At 40.5% G+C, this 27,109-nt stretch overlaps 1 protein-coding gene across 6 annotated transcripts in view; it reads left to right on the forward strand.

Moving 5' to 3' along the window:
- ECPAS (Ecm29 proteasome adaptor and scaffold) overlaps positions 1–27,109 on the forward strand; it is a 96,786-nt gene that overhangs the window by 51,589 nt on the left and 18,088 nt on the right. For all 6 annotated transcript variants that reach the window (XM_032306342.1, XM_032306345.1, XM_032306341.1 and 3 more), the window contains 22 exons: positions 781–830; positions 1,787–1,853; positions 1,948–2,070; positions 4,096–4,199; positions 4,641–4,764; positions 5,940–6,020; positions 7,133–7,355; positions 7,782–7,873; positions 9,662–9,796; positions 10,575–10,737; positions 11,374–11,546; positions 12,733–12,834; positions 15,352–15,475; positions 16,131–16,276; positions 16,719–16,773; positions 17,643–17,757; positions 18,443–18,511; positions 21,559–21,676; positions 21,947–22,114; positions 24,680–24,759; positions 25,383–25,488; positions 26,487–26,534. In XM_032306342.1, coding sequence (XP_032162233.1) covers positions 781–830; positions 1,787–1,853; positions 1,948–2,070; positions 4,096–4,199; positions 4,641–4,764; positions 5,940–6,020; positions 7,133–7,355; positions 7,782–7,873; positions 9,662–9,796; positions 10,575–10,737; positions 11,374–11,546; positions 12,733–12,834; positions 15,352–15,475; positions 16,131–16,276; positions 16,719–16,773; positions 17,643–17,757; positions 18,443–18,511; positions 21,559–21,676; positions 21,947–22,114; positions 24,680–24,759; positions 25,383–25,488; positions 26,487–26,534 — 2,466 coding nt within the window. The remainder of the gene's footprint in view (positions 1–780; positions 831–1,786; positions 1,854–1,947; positions 2,071–4,095; positions 4,200–4,640; positions 4,765–5,939; positions 6,021–7,132; positions 7,356–7,781; positions 7,874–9,661; positions 9,797–10,574; positions 10,738–11,373; positions 11,547–12,732; positions 12,835–15,351; positions 15,476–16,130; positions 16,277–16,718; positions 16,774–17,642; positions 17,758–18,442; positions 18,512–21,558; positions 21,677–21,946; positions 22,115–24,679; positions 24,760–25,382; positions 25,489–26,486; positions 26,535–27,109) is intronic.

A 27,109-nucleotide genomic window follows, 5' to 3' on the forward strand; every position in this document is an offset into this window, starting at 1 on the left:
AGAGTCTATTTAAAAATTCGTTCCAGAGGCCAGATAAACCATAGGGCCCTAATCTCTGTACCTCCTGGAGATACCTGTATGACTTCCCAACAGATGAATCCCATCAGTGTGCCCATCGAGGTGTGGCAGAGTGCGACCTGTGTTGACTGTAGCAACTGCAGCTCACAGAGGTGTTACTTTGTAATCCGACTGTGGGTTTTCATGAAAGGTTGTAAAATTCTGTCTGCCTGAGGAGGGACCCTCACTTGAGGGCTGTGATTTTCATTTTTTATAATGGCAGCTGTTTATTATCATGCAGATTTTTAAGGTAATTGTTCCCCAGCTTTCTGCAGTTCTCGGGGGAGAGAGGGCGGATCCTAGTCTTCAAGACCAGTGGTGAATTTTCTGTTAAGTTAGGGTGTTTTCCCAGTGTGTTGAAGATGACTTTTGGTGTTTGCAGGTTACATAGTCTTGAAAATACCCTGAAGTTAGCTCCACCTGAGAGAACCCTTTCATATATGACCTCTGCATTGTCCTTTTGGAGTGAGTTGGGGATACAAAGTTTTGTTTTCTTTTTCATTTTAGTAGTGTGATGATTCTGGGTTTGGACTTTTTTGTTTGTTTGTTTGTTTTTGTCCATATGCTAATAGCATGTAGTTAGGCAGAGTGAGACCAGGTTTAACAAGGAGTAAAATATTGCATGTAATTGCAGCAAAAAGGTTTTGCCGTTTACTGTATTTTTTGTTTTGTCTGTTTTTTGTTCTTTTTTTTTTTTTTCTTTCTTTCTTTCTTAATTTCAAGGACCCTAAGCTACTGTCAATGGCATATTCAGCTGTTGGAAAACTCTCCAGGTGAGTAAACCCTTCTTCAGTGAGAGCTATGCTAAGAAAAATTATGTGGCATTTAATAATGGATGGAGAATAAATTGGTTGTGATTTTGAAAGGAATGTATTTAATGGCCATAGGTTGTTTAGGAATGTTTTCCTTGCAGAAGGAACATGATGTGAGACATTCCACTTGAAGACAGCTATGTTTCCATAGTAAATGGCAGTCTTGAAATGAGATTTTGAACTGGATTGTGTCTTAACGGGTTACTTTTTCTTGCGCCCTGGAGACATTTGATTGACCTTAAGTGTTCTTTGTTGCCGCTTACCACTAGTCTTTATAATCACAGTCATCAAGGTTTAGTTCTTGACCTTCTTTTCTGTTCTGATAGTGCTATATTATGATTCTGGGTGGCCCTGTTTCCAGAGGTGGATTTTTTTTCTTCTGCTTATAGTATGATTTCCTCCTTACACTTCCTCCTGGTTTCTTCTTCCTTCCCTATATTTCAAAGCAGGGAGACTGTGACCCTGGGTGGTGCTGCTAGCCGTGGCGCAGGGCCTGTACTGGCCAGTGTAGACGAGGTCTTGCTCTTCTCTCTGTGCAGGGAAAGGATCTTTGGGGTTCAGAGGAAGGCCACCCTCAGTCACATGATACAGCACTTATATGATAGCCTTTAGTTTAAATAGCAGTTTGGTCTTAATTGTCAATGTTTTTATGTTAAAATCAGAAATATTAACTGAATGCATGGAATCTTATGAAGGCAGTCTCTGGGTAGTATTTTAATCATGGGTTACTTATATTAGACAGTTGAATTAAATATTTACTTTTAAAAATATTTGGCTCTTTGAGGAGGTAATCTAATGATGTTGACATTATGTTTAGAGATGAAAATGCAATTCAAGAAAATTTGTGTTTAGTTACATTTTCTTCTAACCGCATGGAAATTTATGGTTGTAATAATGGTCTTATTATTCTCTTACAGTCGAATGCCCCATTTATTCACTAAGGATATAGCTCTTGTGCAGCAGCTCTTTGAAGCCCTATGTAAGGTAGGGAAACACCCAACCAATCTATGCTTTCCATTTGGATGCTGACCTGGAAACCTGACTGGGAAGGGAAACACTGTTTTTATCATATTTATAGGAAGAGCCTGAGACTCGGCTTGCTATTCAAGAAGCATTATCTATGATGGTTGGAGCTTATAGTACCTTGGAGGGAGCACAGCGAACTCTCATGGAGGCACTTGTGGCTTCATACTTAATAAAGGTAGGTCCAACTATGTCAGCTACAGTGGTTGGTGATACATATTTTTAAGAGCAGAATTTGAATTGTTTTTCTTTAGTGATCTCGACAGTTAAGAGGAGTATTTGCTTTCACTTGGACTATGATTGATTGAGTTACTGATTTTTAAAGATTTTATTTATTTGAGAGAGAGAGAGCATGAGTGGAGGGAAAGGCAGAGGGAGAGGAAGAAGCAGACTCCCCGCTGCTGAGCAGGGAGCCCGAGCACGACTCGATCTAGGACCCTGGGATCATGACCTGAGTCGAAGGCAGACACTTAGCTGACTGAGCCACCCAGGTGGCCCAGGACTGTGATTTATGATTGATTTCTAATTCTTCATGATGGGAATCTGATTTTAGGGGAGGAAGAATGGTGATATTCTCAGAGCTTTTATGTTAAAGCGTTTTATGTTGGGAAACTTCTTGATGTCGTGTCCTCTAAGTTGGAAGTCTTTTGTCTTAGGTGATAGCTGAACACTGCAGTCCTTTGGGGTGGAGTTCATAGCCAACACTTCGGGGGGAAGGCAGAAGGAAAGACAGACAAATTTTATACCTTAAAATCGAGTCTGTAGGAAGTAAGCCCGTACTATCATGCATAGTCTTCTTCCTTCTAGATTTCTTTATTCAGCTGTCATGGGAGTTTGTAGAAAATTTTGAGTATCTATTTACATACATATGTGTGTGTGTATGTATATATATATATGTAATATGTAGTATACAATATAAAATAATACGAATTTGTTTTAGTCAGTTCTTTGTTCTCCATTTCTAGGAGTAGAGGGATATTAGAAGGGGCAATGACGTCAAAAAGTATTGGTATGATTAATATATATTGTGTCTTACTGCAATTTGACTGGTGTATTCAATACATTGGTATTGAAGGAATTACTAAAGTTCAGAAAGGTATCTGGTTTCTGTTGAAATATGACAGGACTGTTATGTACACTCAGGAACATTATTATCTATCGAGTTCCACTGTCGGATGCTCTTGTACATGCTTCATATTCCTATACTGTGGATGAAGATACGTGGGCTTGTTTGGAAGCTTATTAGACTAGAACACATACAAGGATGTTTGATGCTTTTATAATGCATGTGGGTGCTGCTTATACATATGCAGAGCAAATCATGTAGCAACATTACTAAACCGAAGCTAATTTTATTCTTTTCTCAGACGACATTTAAAGCAACCAGATTGTAGGCTAAATCATGCGAGCTCATCCTTAATATCATTGTTCTTTATGAGAGCTCAAGGAATGCTTAAAGAGCAAAAGTACCTGAGTGCATAGGGTGGAATCTACTCCCTAATGTCACTCCCATCTCTCACTGTGTTAGGTTTGTGACGAGGAGAATGACCTGGTGGGAAGGTACCTGAGAGGGAGGCTTTTCAGAATAAGGGTTCCTCAGCTGCTTCTTTTGTTGAACTTTGTATTTGTAGAGTAATCTGTTATTCTTTTTAGATGAGTTGAATGTATTCATGAAACTCCTTTGGAGTCCGTTTTAACTAGAGCTCATCTGAAAAACCTGGAGATATTTTGCTTCAGATTTATAGAGATTCCAAGTAACCTCTATTTGTGTTCCCTGCTAAATATCTTAATTTCATTCATGTGACTGACAGTTTGAGAGTTGGGGAAGCAGAGATGATGTCCAGAAACTGTTCAGAGTGACTGTGGTCCCAGAGTTGGGTGGAGGATGTGTATGTACAGGGACATTGTCTGGCTATGGTCTCTGTGGGTCTTCCTGCTTTACTTGGAGGGTCCTTTTAGCTCATAAAAAGTACTTTTTAAGTCATGCCAGTGTCCAAAAGATGTTTTTAAACAACTTGATTAAAGATTTTCAACAAATCATTTGTCTTAAATTTTATTTACTTATTAAAATTACTTCACTTTTGACTGTTTACAATTAAGATGACTTATCTTTACTGAATGAGCTGTTGGTAATTGGATTCTTCTTCTTCTTTTTTTAAAATCTGTATGTGTTTGTGTGTGCGTGTATTTATGTGTCAAATAGCCTGAAGTTCAAGTTCGACAGGTGGCTGTGAAATTTGCTAGCACGGTGTTTCCCTCTGATCATATACCTTCCAGATATTTGCTCTTACTAGCTGCAGGAGATCCGTAAGTTTCAAAAGGTGTTAATTTGAATTTGGGTTCATTTTAAATTATTTGAAAATTACTGAAATTTATGTTGTTTTCAGGATTGCTTTGTGGACTTGAAGCAATTTATTAAAGTTAAAAATATGGCCCTTGATATGATAAGATCTGTAGTTATACCCTATCTTTCTTTTTTCCTGTGGGTATACTTTAAAGATATAAGCCACATAACTCTTCAAATCTCCAGAAATTTCCAAAAAGAAGTAGTTTCTTACAATGTATTTTATGACTCTTTGCTTAGATAGCCAAGAATATTTTTAAGAAATTTTCTGAGGAAAAAAAAAAAAAAAAAGAAATTTTCTGAGATTCCCCAGTTGTCAAATAAAATGACTGTTCTTAATCATCAAATGATCAGTCTGGCATTATTGCAAGTTATTTTTTTATTCTTATTTTTCTTTCTGCAAGACGAGAAGAAGTTCATGGAGAAGCACAGCGAGTATTAAGATGTCTTCCTGGTAGAAACAGAAAAGAAAGTGCTTCTAAGCAGATGCCTTCTTTCCCGGAAATGGTGTATTATATCCAAGAAAAGGTATGGCATTTAACTTCAGATAGTTTGGGTCATATAATGAATCATGAAAATAAACGTGTATTTTTTTAGGTGACACATTTAAAATGTTACCACTAAATGTTGAATAGTGGTAACATTTCTAACCATGTTAATATTTACAATGAGAGGAAGAAAATACAAAATTAAGAGAAAAATGTAGTTCTTGAAATTGATCTGTTTTGCCCCAATCTGAATTACTTCAATTCCTTTTATGCTCTTTAGCATTTTGGCTGGGTTTAAAAATTTTATCCCTGGTCTGACATGCTTAAAAATATGTCTCCTTTTTAAAATTTTTAAAAAAAATTTTAAGGATATTGTTTAGAAACTGTAAATTTAAGAATGCTTCAGGGAACAGTTGAGATTTTTTCCGTTGTGATCGTGAGAGAACATCATGGCTGCTTTTGCAAGCCTCCTGTGTGTGCGCAGTTCTCTCTGCTGGTGGGTCAGACTGAGTATTGGCTGTTGTGACCCCTAGTCCTGATCCTGTCCCACTTTTTTTTCAGTGTTTCTTGGTATGATGGTGGTCTTAGCTTTTTATTTAGATAGATATCTTAAGGGAGTTGGAAGTCAGAACCAAGTAGCCATGATTTTTTTCTCTAATGCACGGTCATATTTGTGGTCAGAAGATGCTCGTGTGCTCATCTTTTCCTCCTGCCTCTGTTAGTCATGAAAATAACTGGCCTGCAGTGGCCTGAGGTGACTGTCTTCGTAGATGCCTGGAGCAGGTTTCTTCTTCTTTTTTTTTAACGATTTATTTATTTATTTGAGAGAAGGAGTGCACACACGCACGCTCGAAGGGAAGGAAGGGGCAGACTCCTTGCTGAACACAGAGCCCAACGCAGGGCTCATTCTCAGCCCAGAGATCATGACCTGAGCAGAAACCAGGAGTTGGCCGCTCAACTGATTGAGCCACCCAGGTGCCCTAAGCAGGTTTATTCCTTTTAAATAAGCCAGTAAAAACAGGAAGAAAACGACACACCTGTCATTTAGGGTTTGAGGGACATGTGCAGTCAGTATGATTGATGGAGAAATGCTTTGACTAGGAAAAAATAGTAGCAAACAACAATGTAGTTAGAAATAGTTACTTTTGAATTGAGGAAGGGCACACGTGCTCCATGTTTTAATAATTGTGTTTATTTTTGGCTTATCTTTATTAGGCTTCCCATCGAATGAAAACTCCAGCTAAGTACATGACTGGGACCACCGTCCTTCCATTTAACCCAGCAGCCTTTGGAGAGGTAGGATTTGGACCGATTTCCATTTGCTCTCTCTGAACATTCTAGGAGATAATGTCATACCCAAAGAGATGTCTGAATTTTTTTGTGTTCTAGATAAACCCATATCGTGATGTCACTATTCTTTACCGGGTTGCTTATTAGAAAAACAGTATTGGGTAATTGGTGTTATTTTTAACTTGTAGTGGAATCTGTAAATCTTACAGAATCTCTGTGAGATTCTCTTCCTGGAAGAATTGGGTGCTCTGCATTGATTACTGTTGTGATTTTACAACAAATTGGATTTGTATTTTAAAGCCAGTGCTAAGGTTGTTTAGATTATTTCTTGTTTGGGTCATTGACTTGTACTAGGTAAATGACAAGAGGTAACCTTGTTCAGAGAGAGTAAGATACCCCCAGTGGAACTGCTGCCTATTTTAGCTTGCAAGGAAAGAGCTTCAGGAGGACTCCTTGGTAGCTAGTTTATATCAGAGGTTTTTGTGGTGTTGTCTCTTTTCTTCTGTAGATAATTTGAACCCATTTTCTCAAATTCTTATGTTGGTGGAGATTAACTACAGTTCCTGGAGTTATACAGCAATAGATGATTTGCACCAGGTTTCTGCTCACTCTCTTCTCCCCCACACCCACACACCTTTTAAAAAATAACAATTTCGGGGCACCTGGGTGGCTCAGTGGGTTAAGCCGCTGCCTTCAGCTCAGATCATGATCCCAGGGTCCTGGGATCGAGTCCCGCATTGGGCTCTCTGCTCAGCAGGGAGCCTGCTTCCTCCTCTCTCTCTGCCTGCCTCTCTGCCTACTTGTGATCTTGTCTGTCAAATAAATAAAATCTTTAATTAAAATAAATAAATAAATAAAAGTGGAGTTTGCATTTTAACTCCATTAAACTCTACTAAAAACACTCTGGATTTATAAAAGCTTGTTATGTAAATTATCCTCCATTATGGTAATTTCAGTTAACATACTGAGTCATGTTTTCCAGCTTTCGTGAGGATTGTCAAATAGCTTTATGAGGGAGGGTGGGGGAATGAAAATGGGAAACTGTCATTTTGAGGAGTACTCTCCCACACTGACTTCTTGAGGAGCTTGTCTGGTATCCTTCTTCCTTCTGCTTTTAGATAGTCCTGTACTTGCGCATGTGCCTAGCGCACAGCGCGGGAGTGGTGCCCACCTCCCAGAGTTTGGCTGACATGCAAGACCACGCCCCAGCCATTGGACGCTACATACGGACTTTGATGTCAGGTAGCCAGGCGACATCCTCATCATCTTCCAAGAGTGGAGAAACCAACCCTGTTCAGATCTACATCGGCCTGCTTCAGCAGCTGCTGGCCGGTGTTGGAGGTAGGAGGTCGTGCCGCTGAGGACACGTGTTGAAGCACTTAAGCAATAATCCAGTTTAAACTCAACTGAGAATTTACAGCAAAATTATTTTCTCCCTTCACTACTGTAACTGAACATCAGCCTTTGTTTCTTTTCTAAACTTACTTGATTTATCCTTGATACACTATTACTCTTCTTCGAAAGAAATGCTAACAATACATAATGTTTTTACTTTGGAAGTGGGTGTGCAGAACAGGGCATCTTTTTTATAGATACTTAGTCTGTAAATTTGCTGTTTTGGATCACATACTGTATTTAAGTTGATTTTTGTTTTGTAGAACTGGGGAGTGCCTCCCAAAGCAATAGCCTTATACTTGAAAGGAATTTAGTGAGCCCTGTGTATCACTTTTCTTGAAGCTAAGATTTTCTGAATTCTTTCTTATTTAGGTTTGCCAGTCATGTACTGTCTATTGGAAGCTGTCTCCGTGTATCCAGAAAAATTGGCTACCAAATTTGTAGACAAAACAGAATGGATAAAGGTATATCCTGTGCATGTGTATTTCTCTTTGATTCTCTATGTTTTACACTTCAGTCTTAAAATTCGTCTTCCTACTGGTGCCTTTGGGTCATTTTGAAAACTCTTTTATCATACACTTCCTGGGAAGCATGGAGGTCAGTATATCTCAACAATCCATCTAGGTGGGGTGAAAGATGAATTAAGAATCATATAAGTAAAAAAAAAAAAAAAAAAGTATATATATTTTCTGTTTTAAAAGTTAAAAAAAAAATTTGTGTAGCTTAAATAAAAAATACGCAAACTCTCTCTTTCTGTAACTGTCTCCCACCTACTCAGCTCTCCCAGCTTCCTGCCCCTTCCTCTCTCACCTGACAAACATATGTAGATTATCAGTGTTCCTATATGTTGTACTTTACCTAGAGTTTATTTATGCATATACACACAAATGAAAATAAGCATTTTTAATTTTTCTTCCTTCTTTTACACAAAAGGTACATAATTTTCACACTTTTATTGTTTCAAGTGTTTATTTAAATTCTGGTTAGTTAATATATAGTATAATTTTATTATTGAGTTGTTATTTAACTTCTCACACTGTTTTATACCTTATCTCTTTCACTTGACACTAGAATGTGGAGGTATTCTGTAGAACTAGAGGGAGAACGTTCTCTTTAACAGCTTCATTTTTTCCATTGTATGGATGTGTCGTGACTTATCGTAGAACCTCACTGAGGTTCTATTCTAGAACTGTTCTGCTGCAATGAACAGTCCATCATTTTGAATATAAAGAAGTCTGTTTTTTAGATGGAATCCCCAGAAGTGGAATTGAGGACATAGACTTTTGTAGTTCTGATAGTCCCCAGCCTCTGGTACCAATTTACACTCCCACTAGCCATGTAGGAAGTGTTCCTGCCTCATGGTCACACCAAAAGCATTGCCAGGTTTAGTGAATAAAAAGAAAAGATTCTCCATTAAATTTGAATTTCACATAAACAGTGAAAAATTCTTTTTAGTACAGGTGTGGCTCACACACTTTCATATACTTCTTGGGCTGCATAATGCAGTTCTTTTTGGGAAGTGGAGCTTGAATGATGGTAAAATGTGCAGATTACCCCTTAGTGTGAAAGCACGAGTGTCATATACCAAGAGGTGTGAGTTATGTGCTTTTTTGGAAAATCCAGTCTCATAAAAATGTTTTGGATTTAAAAAGGATTTTTTATTCCTTGTGAATATTTGCTGATTGTAAAATGATTGCACATTTTTTGACTTGATCATGTAGATCAGGGGTCATCAAGCTGTGGTCCATGTACCAAATCTGCCTTGCCTCCTGTTTTTGTTTGGCCTTTAAGCTAAGAATGGTTTTCGTTTTTAAATGGTTCAAAAACAATCAGAAGACGTGAGAATTCTAGTGTCCATAAAGTTTTATTGGAACACAGATACCCCCTTCATTTCTCGATTGTCTGTGGCTGCTTTTGCCTGACAGTGGTAGGATGGAGTTTTTGCCACAGAGACCATGTGGCCTACAGAGCCCCCTTGGCCCTGTACAGAAAGCATTTATTGACCTCTGTTTTAGATCATCTGTGCTTTGATTCTGTTTTATATTTTGTATTTTTGGTGAAAATGCACAGAAGACTTGGGTATATAATTCAGCTCTTATTTTATTTTGAAGCAGCTTATTTTATTTTCTCACAGATACCAATAGATCGAGCAATACAACATATCATTTGTTCTTTCGATTTTAGATGTCAGATGATTTCTGTAGGAAGATGATTGTATATCACGGATATGTTTGTTTTTCTACCCCACTCAGAGTCTGATGAATAGCAGTAAAGAAGAGATGCGTGAACTGGCGGCATTGTTTTATTCCGTGGTGGTATCTACAGTGTCGGGGAGCGAGTTGAAGTCAATGATAGAACAGCTTATAAAGACCACAAAAGACAATCATGTATGTTACCAGTTTTGTCTTCATTCTTTTTTGTGGGAAATGGGAGTGCCTTCCAAAAGCATCTGCTATGTTTTTAGTTTTTGTGTTCTCATTTCTTAAAAGGAACTTTTATGATGGTGAAGAATAAGTGAGATAGAAAATACATTGACTCATTTAGTCCATTCAGCAACTGTGAATGCCTTGTGTCTGATCGGCACCATTTTCGGTGCTAGGAATACAGTGGGGAGTGAATACACGAGGATCCCTCGTACTACCAGGTGCTCGGAAATCTTAGTTCCTTTCTCCTTCCCCATCTAGTGCACCTGTCACCGAGCCTGTTCTGTCAGGGAAACACGTGCTTTCCAATAGTCAAACCTCTACTTGGTGTTTAGGGGTTTTAAAAATTAGAAATTGTATCTGCTCGTTGTATTTTTTTTGGCTGTAGGGTGGTAGGGAGAAATCATGCTTGAAAATTATGGTAGCATAGTTACGTAAGTGCTCCAAGCTAGAAGACAGTGTGGGTGCTGCAGGGAGCAGGTAGGAGAGTCCCTTCACCCAGACTTGGAGTGGGTGTGGGTTTAGGGAATTACTTCAAGTGAGTCAGGACTCAGCTTGCCTTCGCAGAAGCCTTGAGTGTTGGAAACTCTAGGTTCATTAGCATTCAGTAGAATCTCAGATGATCACTTTGTTCTCTGGTCTTATGTCTTTTTGGAGAGATGACTGTCCTAAACATACCGTTATTTCAGTGTGTTCTTGCATGTGTGAGAGAGTGACAGAGGTACTGTGTGGTTAACTTCAGAGCCCAGAGATACAGCATGGATCCTTGCTAGCGCTGGGATTCACGGTAGGAAGATACTTGGCCAAAAAGAAAATGAGGATGGCAGAGCAGCAAGACCTGGAGACAGATGGCGACTTTCTGCCGGAGCAGGAGGAGCTCATTCAGAGCGCCACGGAGACCATAGGTACTTGCTGTGCTCGTGCTGACTGGAGTTGGGTTCAGATTTCCTTTTTTTTTTTTTTTAAGATTTTATTTATTTATTTGACAGAGCTCACAAGTAGATAGAGAGGCAGGCAGAGAGAGACGGGGGGAAGCAGGCTCCTTGCTGAGCAGAGAGCCCAGTGCGGGGCTCGATTCCAGGACCCTGGGGTCATGACTTGAGCTGAAAGCAGAGGCTTTAACCCACTGAGCCACCCAGGTGCCCCTGGGTTCAGATTTCTTACAGCATTTTAGTTTCTTTCTACAGCATTGCACTTTGAAGGCACAGGTCTTGACAAAACTTTGCTTCATGGTGCATAAGTTCTGTGTTTTTAATGACAATGAAAGTACTCTAGTTTTTTGGTATGTTTCTTCCTCTGTTTCTATATGACAGAGATGATGGCATTATGGGAAAATCCTTAAACACCTTAAACAAGTGCTTTCTGCCTTGTTCCCACGTGGTTTTATTACCGACTGAATGCTAGCAAATTACCAGTTAGAAGAAAATGTAGACTTTGACTTTGTTTTGCCGTCTCTAAGACAGTCTTGGGTCCCTTCCTGCTCGTCCCAGACCCCAAGAGCAAGGGTGTCTTCTTTTCAGTCTTGTCTCCTGTGCTTCCAGGCTCATTTTTGGACAGTACGTCTCCCCTCCTGGCTATTGCTGCCTGTACAGCCCTGGGTGAAATTGGCAGAAACGGTCCCCTCCCCATTCCCAGTGAGGGATCTGGCTTCACCAAATCGCATCTTGTAGAGAGCTTACTGAATAGAATACCCTCTAGTAAAGAAACAAATAAGGTAAGTCCTTTTCCCCTCTTCTTCTGAAATTCTTTCTTTTCATAGATATATAAATGAGCAAAAATGCAGTTGTAATGAGGATAGATGACAGTGCAGCTGGAGGAAGGATTTACTGTGGGGAAAAAAAAAATGATGAAGTCGAGGTGACTGTTTAGTTTTGAGTGAGGAGTGATTTGTGGGCGACCTCTGTGCACGTGCCATTTGGCCCAGTTGTTCCAGTGTAGGCCCATAACTGTTAGGATTTGGGTAAAGATCCAGCTGCATCAGGTAACTCTTCTGTCATGCAAAGTGCATAATAAAGTGTTAAATAGTTGTTATCACTTTTGTAATTTTAGAACAAATCTAAATCCTAACCTCTGACAGCAAAAATGGTTTTAAGTCTGGGTGTTAGGAAGCAGCGTGAGTAATATCTGAAGAGAAGGACATTTATCATTTTTAGTCTCAATGTTTATCACATTTTCATAAACTTTAAAACATATTTGTGATCAGAGTATTTCAGTGTTGAAATATAACATGATTTAATGAGTGGATAAATCAGTTTACTACAAATTTAATAAATACATAATTCTATTCTTGATCTAGGTACTGTTTAAAACTTCCTGAGAATATCACACTGTAGTTTTTGTTAGCTATTGTTCACTAATTAGTGATCACCAGCCACTGTTGAACACTTGCAATGTGCCAGGCATATGCCCAGTGCTTCATGTATGTAAATTAATGGAACTCTCCAGAAGGTCTAGTGAAGTAGGTATGCTTGTCATCTCTCTTTTCCCAGATGACGAAATGGAGTTGCAGAGAGTGGGATAACTTGCCTGAGATCACATACCTGTAAAGGCTGCTAATAACATGATTAAGCTCTGATTTGATCTTGGGTCATATGGGCCCAGAATCTACATTTATAAATGGTTTGATGGAAAATAAACCTCATTAAAGGCTTTCCTTCTTCTTTTGCAGCCATGGACCCTTAAGGAACTCAGTTTTATGTCTTTCTACCTCCAATGTCTTACACACATAATTCTTAAAAATTGGATATTTAAAAAAATACTTGCATGCATAAGTGCTTTAGACAGACGGCCCTCCCTGTCTTCTCAGTGATCGGGAGGGCAGAAACAGTGTTTCAGAAACACTGTTCTGGGATAAAGCTGGTCCATACTTTGTTTTAAAAAAACATTCTCTGGTTTTCTAGATGAAAGAACGGGCAATTCAAACACTGGGATATTTTCCAGTTGGGGATGGAGATTTTCCTCACCAGAAACTCCTCTTGCAAGGTCTGATGGATTCTGTGGAGGTATTTATATTGCTATCTGATTGTTAGTTATTCACACCAGAGGCATTTTTTAGCAAGAGTTCTGCATGCTGTGAGACTTTATTTTTATTTTTTAAAAGATTTTTTCATCTGTTTATTTGAGAGAGAAAGAGAGTGGGAGGTGGGAGGCAGGAAAAAGGTTGGAGTTGAGGACTAAGGCTGCTGAGTGACAGAGCCAGGGTTAGGATCCAGGTCTCTGGAATCATAATCTAGTATTTTTAATGTGAATTTTTTGAGAATGAATTATACACACATCAGGTTCTCCCTGGGCGTCATTGACATTATAACCACTTGGGGAGAAGCTTATAGTGTTTGCTTTCTGATCTTTTTTCTTTCTTAATTTATCTTTTTAGAGAGAGCATGCATGTTTTAGAGAGAGCATGCATGTGCGTGCACATGATGAGGGACAGAGAGAGGGAGAGAGGATCTAAAGCAGGCTCCATGCTCAGTGGAGAGCCCAACTTGGAGCTCCATCTCACGACCCTGAGACCATGACCTGAGCCCAAATCAAGAGTCGGATGTTTAACCAACTGAGCCACCCAGGGGCCCCAATGCTTCATTTATTTAAATAAAACTAGAAGAACTCCATCTCTCTCCTACGTTTTTAAAGAAGATAAAAGGAAAACATTTGAAAACAGGCACATAAAATGCATCCTTACTCTAGGATTCTCTGTGTTGACATAACTTTTCTCTGCTTAGAATTTCCAAAGAAGTTTTTGACCAGGGAAACTGTAGAACTGAAGCCCTGAAATTCTTTTTCCTCAGAGTAGGAAGCATCTGGTGGTAGAACGTGACACCTCATCGAGAAATGAGGGCATTGAGTTGATCGAGCTAGATCAGTCCTAGAGAGGCCGGCTGCACTGTGGTCTGTGTGCTTGGTAGCGTTCTCTCAGAGGTCACTGTTCCCGTGCTTCTCGTGGGAACTCTCTGCTCTTTATTCTCTTCTTAGTCCCCAGATTCTTAGTTATTTTCCAGTTTATATTAAACAGAGGAAAAGGCCAAAGGGAACTAAGACAGGTCCAATTCCATGTTGAATGCTTCATGCCTGTGAAACGTGTCAAAATTTTTTTGCTTTTTTTTTAAAAATTTATTTGAGAGAGAGCAAGCGAGCATGCGCACAAGCAGTGGGGAGAGGGGAGAAGGAGGCTCCCCAGTGAGTAGGGAGACTGATGCAGGGCTCAATCCCATGATCCTGGAGTCATAACCCGAGCTGGAGGCAGATGCTTAACTGACTGGGCCACCCGGGCGCTCCTAACGTGTCAAAATTTCTAAACCAAATGAAAAAAAATCTGAGGGGAACATTTGGGTGGCTCAGGCGGTTAATCCACTGCCTTGGGCTCAGGTCATGATGCCAGGGTCCTGGAATCGAGTCCCACATCGGGCCCCTTGCTCAGTGGGGAGCCTGCTTCTCTCTCTGCCTCTGCCTGCCCCTCTGCCTGCTTGTGCTCTTTCTTTCTCTACAAATAAATAAATAAAATCTTTAAAAAAAAAAAAATTGAGGGTTGCCTGGGTGGCTCAGTTGGTCAAGTGGCCCAACTCCTGATTTTGGCTCAGGTCGTGATCTGAGAGTCATGAGATTGAACCCCCACACTGGGCTCTGAGCTGGGTGTGGAGCCTGTTTGAGGTCGTCTTTCTCCTTCTCTCACTGCCCCACCTTCTTTTCTCTCTCCCCCACTCTGCAGGCTGTCTCTGCCTCCCTTTCTCAAAAAACACTTTAAAAATTTGAGGATATACTATATAGAATTTTCTTAATATCTGATGTTTGAAATGATTTCAAACTTATAGTGCAGTTTAAGAATAGCATGAAGAACTCCTGTTCTCATTTGGATTATTAATGTGCTGTTGAAGCTCGCCAGCTCTTCATGGATCTCTGAACTTCTATATGCTTTTCTCCAGATTTATCAAATTTTACCATTTTTACAACATTTTGTCTTTTACCGGAACCACTGGAGAGTAGCTCGCAGACACCGTGTAATTTAACAGTGCGCAGAGGAGGTACTAATAAAGTGTAATGGCTGCTGTTCATTGCGCCGCTGTTACACACCTGGTGTCCGCTGGAAGCTTTATGTACGTTACCCTCCTGTCCTCCTTACAGCCTGGCGAGGTGGGTGATGGTATCCGGCCCGTGTTACAAAGTTGAGGCTTGGTTTAAATAAATGTATGTAGCTGGTGAGAGACAGATAAGAATTTGCCCTGAGATCTGTGTGGCTTCAGTCCATACCCTTTTCCTCCAGATATTAAAAATCCGTGCTTAGTGGCTCTGCGGAGGGTGAAGAGGGCAACGTGAGGTTGGAAAAAGATCTTCAGGTCTTTCTTACATTCTCCGTTCCCACCCCTCCCCACCCCCCACCGCACTCCACCAGGTTAGTTGAGAGCAATCCAGGCAAAAGAGGAAAAAGAGCATGTTGACAGACAAGATCTGAGACAGCCTTTTTGTGGAAGTGGATGTTTTTGGGAAATGTTCTCTGTGACTCATGGCTGCTGTTTCCGTTGTTGCAGGCCAAGCAGATAGAGCTGCAGTTCACCATCGGGGAAGCCATCACCAGTGCGGCCATCGGAACCAGCTCTGTGGCTGCCCGGGACGCCTGGCTGGTGACGGAAGAAGAATACACCCCCCCTGCTGGTACCTTCCTGCTCAGCTAATCCTCTCCTGGTCCTCAAAGAACCCTTTCTGGGCTTGTTACCACATTTGAGGCAAAAGAAAAAAATTCATGCGTTCCATTTTAACTCTTTCTTAGCTATTTATAGATGTCTTACCAGTTTGGTTCAGTCAAGAAAAATAGTTGGTTAAAGGAGAGTGAACATGACAAAATGAATGAGAACTTCTTTTTTTAGTTCTTTGGGAAGCAAGGGAGTTAGCGGTGTGTTCCCTTCAAACTTGTGCTCTTTCCCAGAGGCTCGGTGCACGTAGCCCGTTTCAGAAGTCGAGGCATAGTTACATTTCCAAGTCACGTGTCCTGTCATCCTTTATTCACATTTATCACAGTGAAGCCTCAGGTCTTCTGCTCGCGCTCCATGTCCCTTTGCAGTGAGGGTGCGCTGGCTTCAGTGACCGCGTGGGTGAGGGAGTGTGTAGTTTCTGACATGTTATGTATGGGTCCTGTGGTCTCGTATGTCTTGCGCTTCTGAAATGGATGATTATCAGTTCCTTCAGCGACCTAAACACCTTAACCTTTTAGACCTGAGTATGTTCTAGGATTGTTGCATGAAAATCTAATTTTTCAGGATACTCTTTTCATTTATTTGAATTGATTTTATCATCCCTTTTCCCCCAACAGGAGCCAAAGTGAATGATGTGGTCCCCTGGGTATTGGATGTGATTTTAAATAAACACATCATCAGCCCCAACCCACACGTGAGGCAAGCGGCCTGCATCTGGCTCCTTTCTCTTGTGAGGAAGCTAAGTACCCATAAAGAAGTGAAGGTAAGCCACACTAGAAATGTGCTTGGCACTGTTGGGAACCATCTTTGAAGTATTTATGACTAAAAGGCAGTAGGGAAGCAAGTGTATGAAGGTGAGGGCCCGTGCTGATAGTGAGGGCCATTAGCCTGTAACAGTTATTTTGAAAGAAGCTGTGCATGAAGGATGGCAGCCGGATGTACATTGGCTGGAAGATGATTCTGAACTTGAAGGCATAAGGTCAGGCTATCAGAATGGGAAGGCTGAGAGTGCACATTAGACTTCCTGTAAGTCTGCAACCTTCAGGTGAATTGGCTGCCTTCAGACGGAGCATAATAGGGCATGTGGCTCTCTCAGGTCAGAAGACTCTTATGAGGTGTTGTATGCCCCAAGAGGAGATTCTTATTCTTTCTTATCTTCCAAGACAGTAGAGTTTGTGTTCTAAACACCTGTTTCTTTCTTTCAGTCTCACCTTAAAGAAATTCAGAGTGCATTTGTTTCTGTTTTGTCAGAAAATGATGGTAAGTTATTGATAAATATTTGATTCCCAAACTTAATTAAGCTTGTGTTTTAAATTTTAAAAAATCTAGATTAATGAACATAAAGGAAAGAACACAGGAAAGTCTAGTCTTTTTGGTTGATTTGATTAATTAGATCATGTTCCTTAGTTTTGCATTTAAAAATGGAGTTGACTGAGAATCGCTGGAGGGGAGGGGCATGGGGATGGGGTAACTGGCTGATTGACATTAGGGAGGGCATGGGATGTAATGAGCACTGGGTGTTATATAAGACTGATGAATCACTGATCTCTGCCTCTGAAACTAATAATACACTATATGTTAATTGAATTTAAATTAAAAAAGATCGAAAATGAAAAAAAAAATAACGTGAAGGCTTTCTTTAATGTTAATATTTATAAATAATAGCTTCTTTCTGTTTCTTGTTCCTTTCCTCTTTGTGATGTAAACCAGGAGAGAGCAAATGTGTTAGACAGTTAAATAGTAGCTTTGTTTTATAAATTGTCTTAAACATACAGTCTTATATTGACTTTTTATTTTAAAAAAATTGGAGGTGGGTATATCAAATCTGTGAGATTCTTGTACTTTTTACGCGTGTGACTTGTAGTTCATAGAGCATTAAGGCCCAGCAGGGTTGACTTGATTTGTGAGTTGGATCTTTTGTGAATTCTTATTTACAGGGATCTTTGGTGCCATGTCCACTGTGAGGTGACATAATACGTTTTAGTAAAATAGGCAGATTGATTCTGTTTTCATGTCTTTACTTGGAGTTATCATTTTGGATTTCTACTACAATTTTAAAAAGAAATACGACAATGGCCAGAAGACACATTTTTCTTAAAATGATACTATTTTGTCTGACTTTTGTGCAGAACTTAGCCAAGACGTTGCTTCAAAGGGCCTTGGGTTGGTGTATGAACTGGGCAATGAGCAAGACCAGCAGGAATTGGTTTCTACCCTCGTGGAGACGCTTATGACTGGCAAAAGGTACAGTAAACTTGTCCATTTCAGATTTAAACACATACAACAAGGTTTGTAAATACTGAGAATATGTAGTGGAAGAAGGAAAATTCAGCATTTGATGTTCCTGTTTATTAAGTCTGTAGATTCAAGTCAGTGATTGTTATGTGGTGGGTAGCAGTTTAATTATTCAGTGTATACTGTTTAGACAGTGCAGTGAAGTAAACCAAACTACTGTTCAGAAATAGGCCAGTAGGTCAAGCTTTGAAAGTTGAATGATCTCAGGACAATCAAGGCTTTGGATTATAATAATACCATAAATGCTGTTGGCTAATTTAGTCAGGAAAATGGAGATGTAGAGGGGGAAGCTTGCATGTCTTTCAGAGTCTGACTTGTGAAGAGGATGAGAGGGGCAGTCATTCTTGTAATTGGTTACTGCTTTATGTTGCCTTCCTTGCAGGGAGCATAGTTTTTAATGGATGACCACATTTAATTCAGTTTAAATTGATGTGGAATGTCTTTACATCTCTTTTGTTCATCTGAATTCTCAGGCTGACTGGAAAGGACTTAGTTGACTTTTACCTCTTGCGCTATGGCATTCTTGCTGTGGAGTTTGATTTTGTCAGTCTATAAGAGAAATGAATCAATTAGTTGAATGCTGGTATGAAAAATTTGAGGCTGATACAAAGTCTTAACTGTTGTTTTACTTTAGAGCTAAACATGAAGTTTCTGGGGAGACCGTGGTATTTCAAGGGGGAAGCCTTGGCAAAACACCCGATGGGTAAGTGTGCCAAACCCACTGATCAGTCATCAGTAACACCTTCAGTCTGTGAACAGGCACTCACGACACTGATTTCCACCCTCCTAGGAAATATTTGTTAGTTGAAGAAGAACATTTCTGTGGAGAAAACACAGTGTCTCAGATTGGGGTTCTTGGGAAACAGACTCTGAGGTAGAGTTTTGTCTGCTGGAAGCTGCCTGAAGAATGCCCCAGGCTCATCACCTGGGGGATTGAGGAGGCAGGAGAGGCCCGATGGCCTGAGGAGGAGCTGACCTGCTGCCAGCACTTAAGCAGATGCTGACCCCTGGAACATGTCCCCTCATTAGGCTTTATATTCCCTGAGTGACTAGCCATTGGTGGTAAGCTGTTCTAGGGGAGGACCGGTCCTTGGACTGGGGGCTGTTCCACGAGCTCCCAGCCAGCTGAGTCATGAGGGGCCGCCTGGCAGCACAGCTCGGCATCGGCTGCACCTTGGTTTTTAGGGGGCAGCTCTGGTGGATATTGTGGGGTCCATCAATTTAGCACTTCAAATTAATTCCTAGAGCCTTACCTCCTTTATCTTATCATTATTCCATTGTGGCTACACTGATGGTTTTCCTCTAAACACCCTCAGGTCAGACTGTGCAGCTGGCTGGGCTTTGCTGTGGTGTCACATAGAGCCCTGCTTTTGTACTATCTGTAAAGCCAGAGAGCAGCTATTTGTTCTTTCCTTGACTTTCTCCCATAGCTCACTATTTCCACATCGAAAATTATTTTTGTTCCATTTACTCTCCCTATAGACTTTTTCTGAGTTTTTAAAAAGTGCTTTCTTTTCAAAGAATAACTAATACAAATGATCTGGTATTTGAGTAAATATTATTTGTTCAGAGGAAAGTTAATAGGACTCAGAAGACGTTCTCAAGATTGCGTGCTGCAGTCCTACAGCTTGGACCCACAACAGACTCTGAATAGCCAGAGCCATCTTGAAAAAGAAAATGAAGCCCAGAGACATCACAATTCTAGACTTGAAGCTGTATTACAAAGCTATAGTAATCAAAACAGGATGGTACTGGCACAAAAATAGACACATGTATTAACAGAACAGGAGAGCATATCCAGAAACCTGTTATTTTATGGTCAATTAATCTTTGACAAAGCAGGAAAGAATATCCAATAGGAAAACGATAGTTTCTTCAACAAATGGTATTGGGAAAACTGAACAACAGCATGCAAAAGAATGAAAGTGGACCACTTTCTTATCCCTTCCACAGAAATAAAGTCAAAAAGGATTAAAGGTCTAATATGAGACCTGAAACCATAAAAATTCTGAAAGGGAATACAGGCAGTATCCTCTTTGACATCAGCCAAAGCAACTTCTTTCTAGATATGAGGGAAGGGAAACAAAAGCAAAAATAAACTCTGAGGACTACATCAAAATAAAAAGCTTTGGCATGGTAAAGGAAACAGTCAACAAAACTAAAAGGCAACCTATGGAATGGAAGAAGATATTTGCAGATGACTTATCTGATAAAGGGTTGGTACCTAACATATATAAAGAACAGATACAACTCAACACCCAAAAAAACAACCTAATTTAAAATGGGCAGAAGTCATAAACAGATATTTCTCCAGGGAAGGCATACAGATGGCCCCGACACACATGAAAAGATGCTCAGCCTCACTTATTAGGGAAATGTAAATCAAAACTACAATGAGATGTCATCTCACACCTGTCAGAATGACTAAACTCAACAGCACAAGAAACAACAGGTGCTGGCAAGGATGTGGAGAAAAAGGAACCCTCTTATACTGTTGGTGGGAATGCCAGCTGGTGCAGTCACTGGGGAAAACAGTATGGAAGTTCCTCATAAAGTTAAGTATGGAACTACCTGTGATCCAGCAACCATACTACTGGGTATTTATCCAAAGAGTTCAAAAATACTAATTCAGGGACGCCTGGGTGGCTCAGTTGGTTAAGCAGCTGCCTTCGGCTCAGGTCATGATCCCAGCGTCCTGGGATCGAGTCCCACATCGGGCTCCTTGCTCGGCGGGGAGCCTGCTTCTCCCTCTGCCTCTGCCTGCCATTCTGTCTGCCTGTGCTCGCTCTCTCCCCTCTCTCTCTGATAAATAAATAAAATCTTAAAAAAAAAAATACTAATTCAGAGGACTACAGGTGCCCTTATGTTCATAGCAGCATTATCTATAATAGCCAAGATACGGAAGTGGCCTAGCTGTTCACTGGGATAGATGAATGGATAAAGAAGATCTGATGTGTGTACACACACACACACACACACACACACACACTTTTTCAGACATAAAAAAGAAGTCGTGCCGTTTCCAACAACATGGATGAGGCTAGGATTATAATGCTAAGGGAAATAAGTCAGAGAAAGAGAAATTCTGTATGATGTCATTCACATGTGGAATTTAAGAAACAAAATATGATTATATGGGAAAAAAGAGAGGGAAAACCAAGATGGAGACTCTTAACTATAGAGAACAAACTGATGGTCACCAGCGGGGACCTGGGGGGCTGGGTGAGATAGGTGATGGGGATCAGGGCGGGCACTTGTGTTGCACCAGTGATGTGTAGAAGTGGAATCACTATGTTGTACACCTGAAACTAATACAACACTATGTCAACTAACTGGAATTAAAATAAGAACTTAAAAATGACTGGGGTGCTGTAGCTTCGAGAAGACTTAGGGATGATACAAGTTGTGTTTAAGGGACTTTCCTGATTCTGAGAGAGATTGGTGCAGAAGGTAACAAGGAATTACTAAGCTGCCTCCTGGTGGTGTGGGGGTGTGTGGGGGGTTGCTAGGGCAGGATGAGGGCTCCACCTTGGTAGGAGTCCCAGGGGCCTTCAGGTCACTTACCTCGCCTTGTCAGTAATTGAACTAGGTGACTTCTTATATTCCTGTCAACGCATTCTCTTCCTCGGTGGATAAGATTGAGAACATTAATTTAAAAATGCCTCCCTAATATTGGTATTGGTGACATAACTTTTACTAGGCTGGAGACAGAGAGATACATTGGATATTTTCTGTTTGTTTGTTTCCAAGCCAGGGCCTCTCTACTTACAAGGAGCTTTGTTCTCTGGCAAGTGATCTCAGTCAGCCAGATCTGGTGTATAAATTTATGAATTTAGCCAACCATCATGCAATGTGGAACTCGAGGAAGGTAAGTTGCTGTCACTGAATGGTTTTTATTTTTCACTTCCAAACTAAACCTGCTACGTTGGCTGACCGTGGTGATTGATATGCAGTAGGTTTTGTAAAAGCCTGGGATTAGAGAAAACCAGACCACCACATGGCCACTGTTATGGCTAAAGCTGGGACACTCAGGGACAAGTCTGGGGGGAGAATTTTATGATCTTCATGGATTTACTGTGTTAACATTTTGCCAAAGTAGTTGTATCTGAGTCACTTCAGCAGCATCTTATTTTTTTAGGGTGCTGCTTTTGGTTTTAACGTGATTGCCACCAGAGCTGGGGAGCAGCTGGCTCCTTTTCTGCCTCAGCTAGTTCCTCGTCTTTACCGTTACCAGTTTGACCCCAACTTGGGCATCCGACAGGCCATGACGAGTATTTGGAATGCACTGGTCACAGACAAATCAACGGCAAGTATCTGGAAACCATTGGCCAAGATTATACATGGGATTTAAACCCAATGCTCATCTTTCTTTGTGCTTTATATGCTTACTTGTTTAAACAAAGAAGCTTTCTTTGATTCCTTGCTTTTTCCTTTCTTTCAAGATGTCAAAGATGCTCCTGGCAACATTTATTAAAATCTCAAAAATGGAAATAAACTAAATGTTCGTGGGGTGGCTGGCTGAGGAAGTGACAGGATATTCACACGAATGGAATACTGTGTCAATGGGTGCTGTCCATAGAGTGGGAAACAGGTCACAGTTCTGCCTTCAAGGAGTTCACTTTGTTGAGGAGCTAGACAAGGAAACAGGCGTTTACCATGTATGGTTTCCTCTCTTGGTTTTCTCTTACCTGGCTGCTTGTCATACTTGATTCCACTTGTAGAGGATAAGGTTTCTCAGGGGTTGCCTCTGAGTACCTTTCACTCTCCCAACTTTATCTTTTGAGGTCAGCAGTTCCTGTGAATATAAATGGCATCTTTTTTTTTTTTTTAAAGATTTTATTTATTTATCTGGCAGAGAGATAGAAAGTACAAGGAGGCAGAGTGGCAGGCAGACGGAGAGGGAGAAGCGCGTTCACAGACTCCCCACTGAGCAGGGAGCCTGTTGCGGGGCTCGATAACAGGACCCTGGGATCATGACCTGAGCTGAAGGCAGCTGCTTAACCGATGGCCTCCCAGGCACCCCTGTAAATGGCATCTTAATCGTGATGGTCCCAGCCGCAGACTGTCGGCCCGGACGTGACTTGTCGTTCCTGACCTGCACGTCCAGCTGCCTGCTTCTTGTCTCATGGTGCCTTTGACTTGACGTGTCTAGAACGGGACTTTCCCTGCTCTTCTCAACATTCATCCATTTACCCATGCCAGGAAACTTGATACCTTCTTGATTTTGGTCTGTTGTGCCCCTACTTTCAGTTATTTCCAGTAGCAAATTCTGTTGATTCTGCTGCCAAAGTATCCCTTGAACCCACAATCTTCTTTCCTGGTGAACATGGTGTCATCTTTCTCTTTTCTTTGTCTGCCTTTATTTAATCGGCAGTAAAAGTGATTAAAAAAAAAAAAAATGGGATTGTGCCATTTTGGGTTAAAATTCTTTAGTGACTTCAGAGTTGACTTTAAGTAAACTCCACGATCCATACCTTATCTTTGCAGTCCCTGCTCGTGATGTGGCTCTTCTTCTTCTTCAGTTTGGTGTCAGGTTGAGTGTGCCCCTGGTCAGGGTGATGGGCACTTGAGGGTTCAGCTTTGAAGGCCCCAGAAGAGTATTTGGTACTGTTGGGTCAGTCAGGATCTCCTAGGCCACTTAAATGTACAGATCTGAGTCTGGTGCACAGGCTGAGGCTCTTGAGATAGGCGTATCCTCTCCTTATGAGTGAAAGGACATAGATGAGATTGGTTTTTGTCGGTGGATAGATAAGGTAGTGTGGAAGCGTGGCTGAGACCACTGTGGAGAGTGTGTAGAAAACTGGACATAGGAAGATGGCAGTCTGTTAAATCTTAGGTGAGTCATTTACTTCTCTGTCTTGCTTTTCTTACAGATAAGTGAGGATAACAAAACTTTCCTACCTATATGAGTAAAAAGCGGAAAATCTTTACATTTTTTTCTTTTTTTTTTTTTTAAAGATTTTATTTATTTATATTTTCAGAGAGAGAGTGTGCACACAGGTAGGGGGAGGGGCAGAGGAGAGGCGGGGGCAGAGGGAGAAGCAGACTCCCTCCTGAGTGTGGAGCCCATGGGGACTAGATCCCAGGATCCTGAGACCATGACCACAGCCAAAGTCAGACACTTAACCCACTGAGCCATCCAGGTGCCCCAAGCCTTGAGTTTCGAGGTCCTTCAGATCAGTATAAAAACTGAGCCTACCTCAGGTAATTGTTATTACCAGATTTGCTAAGTGTATATCCAAACAAAACAGGCTTAAAAGATTCAACTCACCTTTTGTTCTGAGCCGTCATAATACTTCTTTATGTGCCAGACACTACATGTTACCAGGGATATGAAGATAAGTCAGACACTCTCCTTGTCCTTGGGGTCTCGATGTGATGGAGCAGTGTAGTTGTATACGGTCTGATACGACATGCTTAGGAAGGTGCTATGGGAACAGAGGAGAGCAGGCCAGTCTTCTCCGTGAGGCAACTCCTGATTTAAATCTTGAAGGACAAGTAGGAATTAGCCAGGTGAGCAAGAGAGGGTGGGGGATTGCAGGGAGAGGTAGTATGTATCAAGGAATAAAGGTGCGATAGTACATGATACCTTTGGAGCTAGGTTGGAGCTAGATCAGAGGGCTTTGTGTCCATGCCTGGGTGGTTGGATTTTATTCTTGTGTCCCTGAGGAAGACAGGAGAATCAAGTTTGTGCTTTAGAATCATCATTCTGGCAACTGTCAGCAAGCAGAGTGGGGAGAGACTTGTGGTCTGAGACACCCGGAGACACTTAGGCATTACCTACAGAGACATGGTCAGTATGGTTGAGAGATTAACATTTTGACTGTTGATGAATTTCACATTTTAAATGTTGTCCTTTTTCTTTGACTAGGTGGATAAATATCTGAAGGAAATTCTTCAAGATTTGGTCAAGAACCTTACCAGCAATATGTGGCGAGTTCGAGAATCCAGGTACCATTTTTGGAAATAGAAGACTAGTCAAATATAACTGATTTTTCCCCCCTCAAATTTCCAAGCTTTACACTGTATGCAAAATGAATAAATCAGTGCTACTGAAAAGCATATTTTTTGGTTGGGTTAGAGAGTTCGTTCTACTTAACTATTTAAAACTGTTAAAAAAAAAAAAAAACCAACTCTAGTCAGTGGTTTTCTAAATTGTCTTAGTTTATATAAGCATGGCATTAAAGAAGATCACTTGTTAAATTGGTAGACATTCAGATATATACTGTCATAAATTTGTAGGGTGTCATTTACTTATATATTTATATAATTTATTCAGTGCCTTTTATATACCCCACATGTGCTACGTGGGGTATACTGGTAAATAAAAAATAATGTATCCTCTCAAAGAGGCTGTATTGTAGTTGTGAGATGCAGACATCTGATGAAAGTCAGTGCCACATGCATCTGGGGTGTTTGAGGCACCAAGGAGAGAATAGGTGTTGCTGTCTAGGAGTGCAGGGTAAGAACTGGAAATACAGGCAGAATCCATATTCCTGTTTGGTATGAATGTTTCATTGTAAAGATGGAGCTTTCGTGATCATAAACTTGAAAACTGTATTGTTTATTTTCAGCTGTTTAGCTCTGAATGATTTATTGAGAGGAAGACCTCTAGATGACATCATTGATAAACTTCCAGAAATTTGGGAAACTCTTTTTCGGGTACAAGATGATATCAAGGTATTACAGAAATAAGTCTGCATTTATTCATAGAATAACTTTGATTAGTAACTATAATTGTTAAAATATGTACATTGGATATTTCAAAATTCATTCTCCAGACAATTTTAAGAGACTATAGTTTCCTTCCAAAGTTTGAGTCTTGATGTGTCTGATGTTCCAAGGTTGGGTATCCTTAGATCTTAATTGAATTGCCTTTTTTTTTTTTTTTTTAAAGGTGGCTATACCTTTTCTTTCAATAGAGATTTCATGATGTTATTGATTAGGACAGATAACGGTTTGGAAATAATCCACGCACCCTCTATTTGATCAGTTTTATAAATTGGATCAGTTATTCCCATGTAACATGACCAATTCCTTTGAGTTTTTCCTGGGCAGTCTAAATTTTAGATATTTTGATATCTCACCATTAGAATTAAGCACTTTACTTTCCTTTTCCTTTTGCTTTATTCATTAGAGATTTTTAGAAGTCTTTTAGAATACTTACATAGATGTTTATATGTTTGCATTATAATACATTTAGTTTCTAACCTGTTATAATTTTTTAAAAAAAGATTGACTTACTTTTTGAGATGGAGATAGAGAGAAAGAGAGATGGGTGTGGGGGAGGGACACAGTTAGAGAGAGAGAGAGTCCCAAGTAGACCCTGTGCTGAGCTCAGAGCCCCTATGTGGGGCTCAGTCTCCCAACCCTGAGATCCTGACCAGAGTCGAAACCAAGAGTTGGGCACTTAACTGTGCCACCCAGGTGCCCCTAAACTGTTACACTTTATAGCCATATTTTTGAGAGGTGAGAATAGGTCATACAAAAAAAAATATGTGGCCATTATAATATGTTCCTTGATGGGGGAGGAGCCTAATGAAGCATTATTTTCTAGCTGGTATTGAAAGTAGGATTTTTCACTAATCTATATAGAGACATAGGCCATTAAATACAAATTGTGGGGTGGACGGGAATGAAACTAATGCTTGTCATGCCATACTTTTCCCCATTTTTAGGAATCCGTACGGAAAGCTGCAGAACTAGCTTTGAAAACTCTGAGCAAGGTGAAAACTCTTATCTTACTTTGGGAGTGAAGTGGGGCAGGGCAGTCTGTGACCAGGGTGACAATGACTTATTTTTTTGTCATATAAGTTGACATGGAATTGCAGTGACATGAAGTAATCAGCTTCATGCTGTAGTTCAGTGTTCGCACAGTGAATGACAAGCTAGGTGCCTTTATACTAGGATACTAGGGTTTTTAGCATAGAATATGTCTGGTCTCTTTATATGGTCAGCTTCTGTGGGCCTTTACATAAGGTATGACTTGCACTTGATGCTGAAGAACACATTACTCATTTAGATCCAGCCCACAGCTACCTCTTCTCTTGTTACTGCTATGGTTTTGTGTTCAGCTGCCTTGCATGTTTATGAGGCTGGCAAGCTTTTTGAAACTAGTTCTTACTTGAACTTGATTTTACGGTATTTCTGGGATGCCTACATTCTAGCTGTCTGGGCCTGCCATGGATTACATCCTTAGAAAGCAGTAAAAACCGGGTTTGAATCCAGGTGTTTCTTATTCCTGATTTGTGTTCTGGCCACCGTGTTATGCTGCCACCCAAAGTTCTTGATGATGATAATA

Source organism: Mustela erminea, chromosome 12 (assembly GCF_009829155.1).
Source record: "Mustela erminea isolate mMusErm1 chromosome 12, mMusErm1.Pri, whole genome shotgun sequence".
NCBI lineage: Eukaryota > Metazoa > Chordata > Mammalia > Carnivora > Mustelidae > Mustela > Mustela erminea.